The 16663-nt window shown below is 39.8% G+C and overlaps 1 protein-coding gene across 2 annotated transcripts in view; it reads right to left on the bottom strand.

The window, feature by feature from the left end:
* LOC125453669 (ras-related protein Rab-38) overlaps positions 1–16663 on the bottom strand; it is a 48792-nt gene that overhangs the window by 25982 nt on the left and 6147 nt on the right. For both annotated transcript variants that reach the window (XM_048533517.2, XM_059646561.1), the window contains exon 2: positions 697–977. In XM_048533517.2, coding sequence (XP_048389474.1) covers positions 697–977 — 281 coding nt within the window. The remainder of the gene's footprint in view (positions 1–696; positions 978–16663) is intronic.

Raw genomic sequence — 16663 nt, 5'->3', positions numbered from 1 at the left:
ATTGAATAAACTGTCAAAAGCAGAATTTATCACAAAATACTTTACTGCAGTGTGATAAAATATTGTGGCACGAGTTAAAATGTACTGTGATTTTGGCTATTCCTTGTCAGTGTTTCATGCTTCTACAATGGCTGTGAAAAAGTACAGAGAGGGCACCTTCTGCCAAAATTCCCTTTGCTCTGACGTGATGACATGCCGCTCCACTGAAATTATAAAATGGCTGTGAAAAAAAGTCCAGTGAGGGCCTCTTGTGCCAAAATTCCCTTTGCTCTGACATGATGAGATGCTGATCCAGTGAAATCATAAATGGATTGCATTTGTTAGAGCCACTAGTTCCATTGCTTTTGACAATTAATCCAAGCCAGATTGGATCTGTATCTATCCTAATATTGTATCCTCTTCTCCAGTATATTCATATGGTCACTACTTCATTCTAATCTTTCACTTTCGTGTCACTTCATTCAGTATGAATCTTCCATGAGGTCTCTTCTCTACATCAACTCACAACAGTAAAAATCTCTTCTGCATATTCCCTCTTCCACAACTTAAAGAATTAATAATCCTTTAAGTACTGTAAGATTTAATGAAGAATAAAGTTATCCTGAAGATAAATGCAAAGCAACAATGTACTTTGCTTGTATTTTAAATTTATAGATTGTTGCAACTACAATCTGGCAGGCTGAAAATTAATTTTACCTTTGCTGAAGTTTCAAAACAGCAGACAAATCCATGATCTTTGCAGAACTGTTCCATCTTTCCAGGATTGGCAGCTAAGAACTCACTCCCTTGATCACATTTATTTGCCAGTAGGACAACTGAGACAGGTTTCCCATTAGGTAGAGTTAATTTTGAGTCTAAGTCATCTTTCCATTTGGAAACTGCTTCAAACGTTGTGGGTCGTGTAACGTCAAAGACAATAAATGCTCCAAAGGCTTCTCTATAGTATACTCTTGTCATGTTCCCAAATCGTTCTTGACCTAGAGAAATAACAGACACCAAGATTTCTATGAAGAGAAAAGAAACCTGTGACACATCTATAGATATGGCCTCTTGTTAAAATTAGACCATATTCAAAACTATCCCTAATTTGCATGAATATTGTTCCCATTCCTCTTATGTACACTAAGTATTTCAATATGAATAACAGATATCACTTTATACAATACCATAGAGAAAATATTTACAATCCATATAAAGCCAAACACACATTTGTCAAAGAGAACAGAGTAAAAAAAATGACCAGGTGTAAAGATGCTTTGAATAAAGGCAAAATACCACACGTGCTGGATATCTGAAACCAATATAGAATGCAGTGAAACTCAGCAGGTCTGGCAGCATCTGTTCTGAGGAAGTCATACACCTCTTATGTCCATAAGAATGACCCTAACCTCCCTACTACTTGCCATTTTAATAAACCATCTTGCTCTCAGGCCAACACTTCTGTCCCAGGTGTACTACGGTGTTCCAATGAAGCTCAATGCAAGCTAGAGGAACAGCATTTCAGGAAATCTGGCATGTTCCACTACTAACACCTTTTGAAGAAGGGTCCTGAAAATGTCAACTTTCATGTTCCTCTGATGCTGTGAGGTCTGCTGTGTTCCTCCAGCTCCATACTGTGTTAGCATAAAAGTTATCACTTCTCCGACCCCATTCAGCTCCAAAGAAAAGTAATATTAGACTTAAACCATTCACTTTTCCTTTCGCCACAGATGCTGTCAGATCTACTGAGTTGCTCTACCACTTTCTGTTTTTCTTCCCCATGTGAATCAATATTAAAACTGGAATTAGGTTCTTTAGGGCTTTCTTGAACAAAACAAAAATTAAAACATTATTTCAACTTAGAGAGTACAGGAACATAGTCCTTCAAATGACTAAACTCTTACTACTGGTATATGTATTTCAAAAATTATTCCATTTCCAAGTAGCTGTATAAAGAAAAAAATTGCAATATTTAATTTCAGCATCTCCTGTTGTGATCATCCAAGACTGGTGCTGGGAGCAGGGGCTGGGATGGGGAGCCATTGCCCAGGTGGCCTTTGCTCATGGGGCTACATGCTGCTTGCTGGAGCTGTCACCAGTTTCTGGATGCATAGTTGCAGTGCAAGGTGCTGCCTTTTTGGGGGTGTTGTTATTGCTGGCTGTGGCTGCCTATGGAGTCAGCATGGTCCACTTGTAGCTGACTGTAGGCTCCTACGCTTTGTTCATTCCTTCTGCCTTGTCATGGCTGGGCTCAGTGCCTTTTCATCCCCTCCCTCTCTCTGCGGAGGTAGATTAGGCTGCAGACTGTAGAGCAGCATAGGTGGATTCTTTCCTTCCTCTGAGGTGGAGGCAATGAAGGCCTCTATAGCCCAGAAGAACGTTGGCAGCTCTCCTGTACTCTTCTGCCCACTGTGGGCTACAGTCTGGCAGTTTCCTCAGTGGGTGGGATGGGACTAGGGCTGTCGAGTTTAGTTATAGCAGACTCTTAAGTGTGGGGATATTGTCAGGAAATGGCTATGGTGTGACCAAGATTGAGTGGCAGCTCCTGCAACTGGTCTAGGGCCAAGTAGGTAAGGACTCTGTGCTGTAGACCTCAGGCAGCAGTGCAGCACTGGGGAAGTCCACAAAGGTAAGAGGAAGAGAAGTTGCTTCAAAGTGATGCCAATCAGATCAGGTATTGTTACAACTTTGCTTAGGGTAATACAAGTCTTGCAATGCTTGATATGTTTCCGGAGTCCTAACAACTCACTGACATCAAAGTGAAACACTGGTAAATGAGGTTGCTTTAAACATGTATAAAAATATGTATACATTCATTGATATTCTCCCGTTCATTGCTTACTTTCTTTCTTGGGAATTTAGACATGGTTTAAGCTTTACAAATCCATGCTGGTTCTATGTAACTCAGAATTCTTACATGCCCAATTGGTTTGTTTTCAACTATAGATTCCAACAGCTTTTCCCATATACTGATGGTTGTAAATGAATACACATCCTTACCTGGCCAAGACACTGACTATACATTAACAAATGGCTTACTGAGTAGAACAAACAAACAGTAAACAACATTACACATTAACCAACAAATAACTTCAAAGTTCAAATGGCTCACCTTGCCCCTATAAATTGGAGTCAACTATAGCTTCCACCCCAAAGATGGAGACCCACCATCCGGAACTTCCTCTCTAACTGTACTCCTGGCCCTTTGTTTGCCAGCACTATGTTTTGTTTATATCCACTCTAGTCCTCTACTCCACTCCTGCAGAGGTCACTGCGAATAATAGTCCTTGTGCTCCTGAGATGCTGCTTGGCCTGCTGTGTTCATCCAGCCTCACATTTTGTTATCTTGGAATCTCCAGCATCTGCAGTTCCCATTATCTCGAATAATAGTCCTTCTCATAGCTTACTGTGCCCTCCAGTGCTGTTCTGGAGACCTTGATTTACCTAGAGATTCCTCCTTGCCACTATCCTAATCCCCGGCTCTACAACCGCCTCTGTTTCCTCTCACCCACACCTTCCAATACTGATACCCCCCACTGCTGCTACACACCATCCTGATCCCTCCTTAATGACCAACAGAGGGATCCCCAGGACTGTATTCAGACCTGGAGACCTCTGATTGACTTGAATAAGCAGCTACTAGACACTGACTGTTATGTTTACAGCTCTCCAGACAATAATCAAATAGTACCTCTGATTCATAAGCATCTCAAATTGACGAATGACTTTCACCATGTCCCTGGGCTGATCTGTCTCTGCCTGTAACTTAATGGAAATTGGATCCCTTGAATAGCAGTGCCCACTAAACCCCACCTTGACTGGACTGAAGACTAGTGCCAGCAGTTTCCCATGTGGCCATTTGGTTGAATGAATGTTCTATGTGGTTGCATACTGAAACATCAATCTAGCGCTTACCCCAAGCCAGCTGCCTCCATGGCACATTGGAAACTGGTGGCACTAGTCTTCAGTCCAGTCAAGATGGGGGTTGGTGGGCACTGTCATTCAAATAATCCAATTTTCGTTCAGTTACAGGCTTAGGCAGCACACAGCATAGTGCATGAACTCCTGCTCCCGCTCAGACAGATTCCCACCGACAAACGTGGCAAGCCATCTGTCTTTGTATCTGTGCAAAAGAGCACCACAATACAGCATCACTGGGAGTCTTTAGCATTAAAGGGTGGTGGAAAAGCAGAAATTCTCACAAAATGACATTCTTCAGAAAATTTTGAAGACGGGTCTAGGCCTGAAACATTAGCTTTCCTGCTTCACTGATGCTGCCTGACCTGCTGTGTTCATCCAGCTCTACACTTTATATATCTGAAAGGTTGGGTGAGTTGGTTTTACATGGAGAACGGTAAGGACCCTGCCCATTATTAAAGAGCTGTTTGCTTCTCTGCATGTGACAGTGGGATCAAGTCTCCATTAAGATGATGAATTACATATTCAGCACACAGGGATCTGGTGCAGAACAATAAAAACAGAAAATGCTGGAGGTCTAACAGCATATTCAGAGAGAGATAAAGTTAATGTTTAGAGTCTGATGTAAACTTCTCAAAGGTTTCTGTTTTTATTTCAGATTTCTAGCATCCACAGTACTTTGCTTTTAGTACAGAACAACAGCTGTTTGCAGTGTCATAGCATTTCACTGCTCAAAATTCAAATTCGCTTTTCAGCTATCTTGCAGAAACTGATCAGTTTCAAGCATCATATATTACTACCTGTACTTAAAGCATACACTAGAAATGTTGCAGGTAGTTTAGAAGACGTAGATCGTGTCAACTCAATAGACTTCTAGATTGACACCAAGAGCGTTGAGGAAATCACAATGATATTTAATACTCACAAGTGGAGCTCCACTACAGCAAGAACCCATTCATTCTAAGTTGAACAAGGCTGGACACCTTGGTGGGCTTGTACCTCAAACACTGATGACTGAACCATATTGTGGAGCCACTTGCAAACAGAGCAATAATTAGTCTAAAAAGGCCAAATCTCAAAATGTATTGTCTTCTCTATGTGGGGAAATGCCTGGCCATTGTCTTTACTTGCGAACATTTGAAACAATGTGTGTTTGGGAGAGACAAGGTAACAGTGGGGTCCAACCATAGTCATTTTGAACATTTGCACCGTGACAGTGCAGTGAAACATCTTCAACAAACTGCTTCCACCTGGTACAAACCATCCTTATAAATGTTATGCTTGCAGAGCTGAATGTGAACTACAGCAAGTGAAAGAGATGTACATTGCCAACATGCTGTCAAGGGCAGCACACCCTGTGAAGAAAGTTGAGGCTTCAAAGACAGTGTGAAATCTTCCATATTCAATGAGAAATAGCTGTTCAACCTGATAGGAAAATCATCAACGCAGTAGGATCTGAAAGACAAGATGTTCAAGTGAATTACCCAATAAGATGCAACTCTAAGTGCTGCAGGAAGTAGTAATGAAAAGTAAAAAGGTGAAAAGTATCAAGAACCCACCTATTGTTTTAATTGTGAATTCAGCATACAGAGTTGAAGTGGTAGCCCAGATGAGCACTGCAGTGTCACAGTGCAAATGTTCAACTTTTTCTACAAGACTCAGTGGGAAATGAAAACTGCGAAATTCTGGTTAGAAAAGGATCCACTAGTTTTTAGATCTAAAGCTGCAAAGAGATTTTCATGTATGTTACACTTAAGTTAGCACAGCTTGCTTTCACCACTGTAATTATTTAACTATCTATCTATCTATCTTCCTTTTGAAAGTTACCCCGCTCGTATCATCTTTGGCTCTTCAACCAATTTACCTTACATCTAAGTGTACAGGTTACCAATCATTTTTTTAAAAAATTGGATACAGTTTATATTTCATTGCTTTATTTAAAAAAAAACTTTTAATAGTTCTAACAAATCTCTTGAAAGCTTCTCTGCTCAAAAAGGAAAAGGTGCTCAGCTATTCTTCAGATAGTTAAGGCCCTGGCAGCTAAAAGCTAAATTTAGCAAATCACTTCACTGCAGATTAAATTGTGATGGTAGGAAAGGGAGACAGCTTCAGATTAGTAAAATTTAAGACAGTGTCAGAAAATTTGCACAATAGGGAGGTACTGTGTTGAGAATAGTCTTCTAGAGACATAAGTGGAAGTATAAACCCTGAAGCATTTAAAGTGGGAATGCCCCATGAGAAGTGATTTAGGAAATTGGGTCTATATTCTCCATGGTTTCAAAGAATGTGAAATGATTTAAAACCTAGTTCTCACAGGGCTTGAAAGGAATGATGCAGGTAGGATGCTTCAGATGGCTGGGGACACAATATTAGAATAAGGGATAGTCAAATAGGACTGAGGTGAGGGGTAATGTCTTTACTCAGAAGACAGTGAAAATCTTTGGAATCCTCTGCACCATAAGCTGTTAAAAATGCAAGTGACTGGCTGACACCAGACATAAACCAACAAGAGCGCCCAAACACTCAAGAAGCTTGACACCATCCAGGACAAAGCAGCCCGCTTGATTGGCACCACATCCACAAGCATCCACTCCTACCACTGCCAACGCTCAGTAGCGCCAGTGTGTATTATCTACAAGACGGACTGCAGAAACTCACCAAAGATCCTCAGACAGTACTTTCCAAGCCTATGACCATTTCTATCTAGAAGGACGAGGGCAGCAGACATATAGGAACACCACCACATTCAAGTTCCCCTCCAAGCCATTCACCATCCTGACTTGGAAATATAATCACTGTTACCGCATCAAAATTCTGGAATTCCCTCTCTCATGGCATTCTATGTCAACCCACAGCAGACAGACTGCAGCAGCTCGAGAAGGCAGCTCACCACTACCTTCTCAAGGGCAACAAATGCTGGTCACATGCCACAAATGAATAAAACAAAAGCTGGTCAATTTGCAATAAAAAGCTCAACTCCTGACTTTGAAAAAACCCCTTCATAAAACACAACACTCAAGCTACAGCTATAACATAATGCCTAGCGTCTCTGATTGAGGCCACAATGATGCTCAAGTTTTGATACGATTCAACGTGAATAAATTTTCTTAATCATAATCGCTTCCATCATTCTCAATATCACCCTATCATAACTGACACACTTTGGTGGCAACATATACAATGTACAGAATGTTTTACAGGAACTCAACCAGTTATTTTGCCAGCATCTCCCTGACCTACACCTGCTACTCTTAAGAGGTACAACAGCAGTAATAACCTGGGGACGCAATCTACCATGATCCCGTCCTTATGAAGTGAACAGAAATTATTGACCAGTCATCATCCCCAGATTGCAATCGTCAGATCTTTGCCTCATAGCTTCAAGAGGAAACCAAGGATCAGACTTATGTCAAATTAGCACGAGAAGATTCCCTATGTCCTGCCCAACTAATAAGTAGATACGTAACCAATCCCAAAGCTGCTTTGTCAGTAAAAGTACACCCGCATAATGAGTATGAGAAAGGTAAATGATACAGAAAAGAGGAAAAATATCAAAAAAGCATTTAAAACTCAATACACTGTGCAGTTCACATAAATGCATCATGTGTTAAAAAAGAAATTATTCTTGTACTGTCCATTAGATGTCAGGAAAGGAGTTAAGAAAACTGAACATTCCATACTGGTCGTTGCTCTTTGTATTTTCTTCAGGCCCCGTGACTTAGTAGTGGGATTTTATCAGCTGAGTGACTTGGTCATATGCTTATCAATACCCCTTTGTTTCCAGCCAAAACTAGGATGAAACTCTTAATTTAATGTCAGACAATTATTAAAAACCTTCTAAGAGGTCAACAAGAATGTAAACTTTTAACGTTATTATATCTCAAGCACAGAAAACAAGACAAAGTTATCATTGTTAGAAATGATAATGTTGTGATCACAGCAGCTGATTGTAATTACAGAGGAGAAAGAATTGAATTTTGCACTCTCCACTTGATTTCATACAGAGTGTACTCAATACATTGTAAAAGTGTGGAAACTACATCCTACATATCCCCAAGCCTATATAAACAACTGTAAATTTTTAATGGAGGTAGTAGGGTCATGCCTACTGATGAGGTCAGCAAGAGACTAGCAGCTCTTCCATTCTCAGCATGGCCACCAGGGAGGTAGTGGTTGCAGCTTTACTGCAAAAACCCATGGCATTGTTCTTTTTCTTTGGGATTCTCACATGGCACTACCCACAGCACTGATGAGTGAATGCCTGGGTGACGGTGGTGGTATTAGGCTCTCAAAATTGGCATTAATTGAAGATGGAACAGGAAGGTTGAGCATTAAATTACATGCTTGATGCTGAATCTGAAATCCCCAACTGGAGCACATTTTGTGTTTGCAATTCCAGCCACATGCAATGAATGGACTCTTATTAAATTTAATAAAAGGGCAATCCAATGTTTTTAAACTGGTCCCTGATCATTTACTCATCTGTTTATATTGCATTTAGCAATAACTTACTTCAAAATGGCAGTTGTGTGCATCTAGTACCAGATGAAGTGAAGTGTTTTAATCATTGTTCAATATAATGCAAAGATGAGCATGACAAACATTGCAAACCATCCTAAAAAGGTTCCACACACAATGCTCTATGTTTACTGACGACACAAAAGGTAAACAATATTGTTTGTGGCATAGTTGGCAACATAAAATTAGAGTTATTAATAGGTGAAGGAAATAAGCAAAATTGTGGTAAATCATTGAAAGTTGGAGACCTTGCATTTGCCAAATTCTAATGTAGGGATTGACCAGAGCACTACTTAACTGCAGAAGAGTAAGGATCAAAAGAGGCTTAGGACTGCATATACATAAATCATGAACTTGTCTTGGATAAAGGAGGCAGGAGAATGAGGTTGAGAAATATATCTTGATTACCAAGAGGATCAAGGGGAGAATGCAGGAGAATGGGGTTGAGGAACTTATTAGCCATGATTGAATGGTGTAGCAGACTTGATGGATTGAATGGCCTAATTTCTTTTCTTAAGTCTTATAGGTGCTGAGGGAGCTGAAGAAGCTCCTCTTCCTGGAGGACCAGCAGAGGAGGCCACATCACCAGACCCTGGCACCCTGGTCCAAAGTTGCCACTCTGGTAGTATGATTTCTACGACTCTGAGTAAGAGCTACCAGTGTTCTAAGATCAATTACTTTCTCTGCCATACCAGGATAACTGCCCACTCTTCTCTCTGCAAATTCACACTCATTCTATTTTTGCCACTGTACCCACATCCCACCATGGTTCAATCTTTGTCACTTTCACTATTGCCAGAGGAATCTTGCCTCGCTCGTTCTTATTTAGCCTGAACTTCCCACACTACTGGCCCTACATAGCCTCCGCACGGTCTACCCACTCCCTCTGAAAACCTCGCCACTCCTGCACCAGCAACTAACAGCCCCGCCACTCACTTTCAGCTCACACTCAACCCTTGATCTCATTACAGAAGAACCACCTAAATAGGGAGAACAAACACGGAGAGGTGCAAGAATGTCTGAGACTTGACTCCTTATCCCTTATTAGGAGAATTTCAATCTTGGCAGTTGAAGGCCGAAATGCTGAGACATCCATGTACTTCCAAATGAGTAAGTATCTCTCTTTGTTTGAATGCAACTCTCAAATAACTCTGCTATCAGCTTACATCATTGCACACCAATTCTAACCACTGATCATGACACCTTATCTCTCTTTTGGCTTGCATACTCCAATGGGATAATCACCACCTCAGTGAAGAAAAGGCCTACTCCTACTCCACCTAAAGTTATATCCTCAACCTCTGAGCACGACAGTATATAAGGTCTCAGAGGAAGCTTTGGTAAGAATACCAACTACACCTCTCACTAGCCTAGATAGTGACACCAAGGTACAAATCTGAGCCTTGGATTGTTTGGGAGCACAAGGCTGTGACAGCGCCAAAAATGGCGAGGGACAAATGAACCGGGCTGCTGGTAATTAGAAAACTGCCAGTGACCAGGTATCTGTTCAACCCCAGATTAGGTTTGCCTACTAGTGCCTTGTAGATGGTGAAAGAATGTTTCCCTTATAGGGGAGCCGAAAACCAGGCAATATAGTTTCAGAATTAAGAGGCATGAATTCAAATCTGAAATGAGAAGAAATTTGTTCTCTCATAAGGTCGAGTGTCTTTGGAACTCCTTGCCATACAGTGCTGTGAAGATAGAATCCTTGTGAATATTTAAAGCAGAGATAGTTTCTTGATCAGTAGGGAGCCAAGGTTTATCAGAAAAGGGGAAGAAAGTGGACATGGGGAAAGTGGACATGGGGAGTGCTGGATCAACCATCATCATACTAAAATAGCAGAACAGGCTCGAGGGAGCGAAAAGTCTATTCCGGTTCTTATTTCTTATGATCTCAGATCACACCTTCTGGTTAAATTCACTTTGTATGTTGCATTTTTTCTAACATAAATCGCTATGATAGCACATTCCACTTCATGAAACTATCTGTAACCAGTGAAGAAATGGTTTACTAGGTGTATTTTATTCAAAGCAATACAACAGCAATCAGATTGAACATTACTGTGTGACTGCAGCAACTCGTTTTAAGTTTGTGCAACAACACAATGTGTATCCCAAGTTAATTTTTTCGTCAAGGGCCCACCCACACAGAACTCTGGACAGTCAAAATATTCAAAGTCCCTGGAAGTTCTAATACTTCATATTGATGCCTTTCATTCATTTTAAAATGAAGCAATAGTCATACCTACATTGATTAACTGTAAAAAAAATCCCAGAATATAATTAGGAACAGAAATTATTCAGTCCATGAGTCTGTTCCACCATTCAGTAAGATCATAGTAGATCTGACTGCAACCTTAAATCCAACTTCCCACCTATTCCTGACAACATTTCAACCCTTGCTTAACAAAAATATATCTACCTCAGCCAGAAAAATATTCAAGAAATCAGCTTCAAACACATTTTCAGGAACAGAGTTTGAAAAAGAAATCATAATCCTCAGAAAACAAAGAAAAAGGCCTAATCTTTGTGTTCAATAGGAAAATCCTGAATTTATTTAAAATCAGTGGCTCTTGCTTCTGGACTCTCCCAAAAGAGGAAACATCCTCTCCGCTTTCACCCTGCCAAGACCTCTCAGGATTCAGTACGCTTCAAGCAAGTCACACTTGATCTAAACTCCAGTAGCTACGAGCTTAGCCTACTTTTTTTTTTCCACGCTTTTTGAATAAAGACGTTACAGTCATTATCTTCCATTCTAATGGACTGTCCCTGAACGAATGGAACTTCAGAAAATTAAAGTCAATACATCCTTCTCACATCACTCTTTGATATATGCATTTGATTATCTAATCTGTTTGACCCATTTGGAAGGAGGCTCAGGTAACAGTCCAGAGATAGTTACTTTTGACGTTCTGCTCTGTACTAATAGTTGCCTACCAATGTTTTCTGGATTGGTTTAGGTTTCACCACCTCGTGTGTGTGTGTGAAGGGGAAAAAAACTTACAAATCTGTCATTCTCTATCTCCCTCTTTTATTGAAATAATTTGGGAGTTAATGAGGGTTTCCCCATCTCACTATTATGACTGCCTTGGAAACTCTGAAAATCTCAAACATGATTGCTATCTGCACTTGGATTTATCCAAGACTTGGACACAATTTGTTTTCCATCAGAACTGAAGCCTGGTTTGAAGGATCTTCCATCTGCTTACTATTATTACTACTTTTAAAACGAATTATCTAATTTCCAAGAAGACATGCAATTTCCGTTCCAATACTTCGAAAAAGGAATGTTATTTAATTCAATTTCATCAACAAAACAAAAAACTAGACTGAGAGAATTCATTAAATTCCATATTTTGTTTGTTTATGTTCATTGATTAAAAGATTGCTTTTTGGCTCTTTTTGAAGTAAATTTGCCCAGTCACTGTCATCTTTCATGCCACGTGAACACATAGCTTAGATATTAACCAGTTTTGGCACTTAACTCAGAGGTTAGCACTGCTGCCTCACAGCGCCAGGGACCTGGGTTCGATTCCACCATCAGGCAACTGTCTGTGTGGAATTTGTACATTCTCCCGTGTCTGCGTGGGTTTCGTCCGGATGCTCCAGTTTCCTCTCACAGTCCAAAGATGTGCAGGGTAGGTGGGTTGGCTATGTTAAGTTGTCCGTAGTGTTTAGGGATATGCTGCTTAGGTGGGTTATAGCGGTATGGGGGTATGGGTCTGGGCAGGATGCTCTGAGGGTCAGTGTGAACATGTTGGGCCGAAAAGCCAGTTTCCATAACGTAGGGATTCGAAGATCTATGTAACGAGTTTGTTTTATATTAAGTTGGTTGTTGAGTTTGTTAAAGAAACCTGGTAGAAGTACAAAAGGGAAACAATCGATCATGTTCGTGATTAAACCGAAACATTTGTATTAATAGTGTGGCTCAGAGTAGTGGGGCTTGATTACCAATGTATTCCTTCCATCCAAGTTATAAAACATATGACAAACTGTTGGTAAATTTCACTGATGGTGGACATCAAAATATTTAACCTGGTGAATGGGCTGCGAAAGCACTGATTAGCTTTGTCGTGGATGGTGTCAAACCTCTCCAACATTGTTTAAGCTGCAATCATCCAAAAGAACAGGGGAAATTTACAGTGCCTTGTTTATGATTAAAGAATCCAGAGAGTTAGGCGTGAGTCTAGTAAGTCACTCATGGATGATCACACAGTCTGACTTACCTTTCTTCCCAATGAATACAATGGGCATAAAGTAAAAATTATGAGAATACCAAGCCCAAAGATTGTCTGAAAATGAAGTGGATCATCTTTGATTTGTTTATTAACATGTACATTAAACCTGATTCTGTACAAGTAGATAACATTGAATTTGATAAAAAATTGACAAAAATTTGATTAAAAATATTTTCACAGAACAAAAAGGAATACAGTGATCTGCATGACAGACAAATCATACCACAGCAATACTGTCACAACCCACAGCTGAATTACAATGCACATACTTGAGTAATAACCTCATGATGCTGTTGAAAAGGAAGTAAAATACACTGACCACTTATACCACTCATATGGAAATGACAAAACCAAATTTTTTAGCCTCGGGGACAGTAAGCCTTCCATATTGTTTAAAAAAAGGCCAATTTTACAAAATAAGGAAATTTCTGATTCCCTGATGTCCCTTGTAGTTCTGCAGTGTGCCCATTATACAATGAAGTAATGTATGGAAGTTCTTGGCTTCCTTTACAGGTCTTTGTAAATCAAGTATTGCACCAGAATTGCGGCATCCAGTGATAAACTTCAGCATCTTTATGCACTTTCATTTAATTGCTCAATGTCTCAATCTCAAGGGAATATCTGATGTGGAAATTTCACAAATTTAGTTCAATGATACAAAATGGGATGTCTTTATTGACAAAATAATTTAATAATACACTCTTTAGATAATTTGATAAATATTTTGAGGAGCCAGGTACCAGACAACAAATTTCTGTGCAGTATGGAAGCAGCTGAGGTAGCACTTAACTCCATGCCCACAGAAGGTCAAGAGATGGAATAATTGTTGTCTGCTCCTGACCAATGATAATGGCAACTGAAACTGCAGTATCCACTTCAGTAACAGCCCACTGATTCACGAATGTACATCAAGTATGGATACTTCTGTCGCATTCGGTGCTGTAAGCTTTATGATTCTTTATTTCATGAATATTTACTGTGCCACAAAGATTCTGAGAACATGGTGTAAAAAACTTGAAGTCCCACTAAACCTACTTTTAGATTAAAAATAAATTAATCACAAAGAAGGAATTAAACAATTTTCTAGAAACATACTATTCAACATTGGATAAGTATCCTTAACTTTTGGTGATAGTGATTAACCTGTAAAGTTCAAAACCGTCAAGTGAGGACAGGAGTGCAAAATATTTGGAGAAAAATAATTTGTGTTCTCATTCAAAGATCGCATATTTGGAACTAAGTAGCTGAAGAAAATAGCAAGTCTAAATAAGAAGTAAAATAGTTTAAATTGGTTCATAAGTTGTGAGAAGTTCTCATGAATTTCATTGACTAGTTCCACAGGAACAACACATAACATACTACACCAAAACACCACCAAGACCAATAAATTTGTAAAGAGGCTCACTCCTGCTGAGGGCTTAACTGATTTGGCAAAGAGCAAGGGAACCATAAAATTTAAAAAAATAGGAACTGCAAAGAGATCAGAATGGACTGAGATAACAGCATGAAATTAAAAATGTTCTGACAATTGCAGGAACCAGACTAAGAAAAGTAACAAAGTAATAAAGGAGCTATTGAGTTGCATGTCAATTTTTTAGTGAAACAAATGAAGTTGATGAAATGTAACACAAAATTGTCATATGATATGACATGGTTACTGTACCACAGACATTGAGGTGGTATGGTGGCTCAGTGGTTAGCACTGCTGCCTCACAGTGCCAGGGACCTGGGTTCAATTCTACCCTTGGGCGACTGTGTGTGGAATTTGCACATTCTCCCTGTATCTGTGTGGGTTTTCTCCAGGTCCTCTGGTTTTCTCCCACAGTCCAAACGTGTCAGGCTAGGTGGATTGGCCGTACTAAATTGCCCATAGTCTTCAGGGATGCCTAGAATAGGTGGCTTATAGGGGGAATGGGTCTCGGTGGGATGCTCTAAGGGTCAGTGTGGACCTGTTGGGCTGAAGGGCCTGTTTCCACATTGTAGGGATTCTATGATTCTATGATTCTATGGCTCAAACATGGACAGGAATGGATTATTAAAATGTTTCTGGATATCAACTACTAAAGGAAATGAGAAAAAGAGAATACGATAATACTAATTAAGGATAATATTGTAGTTCCTAAAGAATATAATAGATTAATATAATAGTTCTAAGACTGGACCTCTTTTTCTGGAGTTGAGAAGTTTAGGAAAATTTGTACATTTCTCCAAATATTTAAAGATATAGTTCCAAATAAGTGAAGAGATGTGCAAATTTTTGGGAAACTTCAAAAGGCATCTAAAAGAAAATTCAGTCATAATATTAGAAGAAACTTATTAGCCTAACACACAGATGTAAAAACAGTGCTTCTGGTAGGCAAATAGACAGAAGGAAGCAGTCCAATATCCATATCCATATCCATATCCAACAAGACTTTGGTAACATTCAGACTTGGACTGATAATTAGACAAGCATTCATTATTTCCTACAACAAATAATTTAACCATCTCCCTGTAATATTCAATGGTATTGCTATTGCTTTATTTCCCATCATCAACATCTTTAGGAGTTATCATTGAGCAGAAACTGAACTGGGCCAGCCATATAAATACTGTGGATATAGGAGTAGATAAGAGGTTAGTAATTATTCAGCAAGCAACTCACCTAACTCCCTACAGCCAGCATACCATCTACAAGGCACAAGTCAGGAATATGGTAGAATATTCTCTACCTGCCTGGAATAGCTCAGCTCCAGCAAACCTCAACAACATTGAGAATAAATTAGCCAGCTTCATTGCAGGTGGCTGAGGTCTGATTAACTATATCTCCAATACACAACAGTTTTATATACCATAATATACAACTTGGCATAGCTCCTTAGACATCACCTTCCAAATCCAAGATGTGGATTGCGTGGATCAGCAGATTCACTTTTATTCATTCATGGAATAGGAGTGTCACTGACTGGCCTAGCATTTATTGCCCCTCCCTAGCTACCCTCAATAAAGGTGGTGGTGGTGAATTTGGTTTGAACAGCTGCAGTCCATTTTTTTTTTAAGAACATTACAGGCCCTTCGGCCCTCGATGTTGTGCCGACCTGTCATACCGATCTCAAGCCCATCTAACCTACACTATTCCATGTACGTCCATATGCTTATCCAATGACAACTTAAATGTACCTAAAGTTGGCAAATCTATTACCGTTGCAGGCAAAAAGAAATAAGCTGCCCCCGGACTTGAACTTCGACCCCAGCGGTCACAAACCCGCATGCTCACCATTATGCCACAGCAACCACCGCGTTTTGTGTAGGTACATCCAAACTGCTGTTAAAAGGAGAGAGTTCCAGGATTTTGACCCAATGACATTGAAGGAATGGTGATATATTTCCAAGTCAGGATAGAGTGTGGCTTGGAGGGGAACTTGCAGGTGGTGGTGTTCCCATGTACCTGCTGCCTTCATCCTTCTAGATGGAAATGGTCATGGGTTTTGAAGCAGTTGTCGAAGGAGCCTTGGGGAATCCCTACAGTGCAACGTGTAAATGGTACATAGTGCTGCTACTGAGCGTCGGTCGTGGGTAGAATAGAATATCAAATTCCCCTTCAAACTACATGCTATTGCGATTTGGAATTATATCAGTATTACTCTGCTATTGCCAAGTCAAAATCCTGAAATTCCCTCCCCAACAAAACTGTACTTCAGCAACAGTTCAAGAAAGCATATGGATAGACAACATGCTTAGTCAGAGAAACCGATATCCTATGAACGAACAAGTACAGAAGCTTTTGAAGCACGCATAGGAGAATTTTCTAGATTAATACGTCTCTAGTCTAACAGAAAGGAAGCAGAGTTGGGTCTGGCTGTTGGAAATTAATTAGTTGTGAAATATGTTATCACATATGTTATAGTTAAACTAAATGAAAAAAGACTTCAAAATATCAGATGTGAGAATACATAATTGAGGAAGAGCTAATGTTGATGATTTAAGAAAGGACCCCGAGAACAAACCTCATACTTTTCCCTCTATTCATG

This window comes from Stegostoma tigrinum, chromosome 6 (assembly GCF_030684315.1).
Source record: "Stegostoma tigrinum isolate sSteTig4 chromosome 6, sSteTig4.hap1, whole genome shotgun sequence".
In the NCBI taxonomy this organism is placed as follows: domain Eukaryota; kingdom Metazoa; phylum Chordata; class Chondrichthyes; order Orectolobiformes; family Stegostomatidae; genus Stegostoma; species Stegostoma tigrinum.
This window is presented reverse-complemented; position numbering and strand designations above follow the sequence as displayed.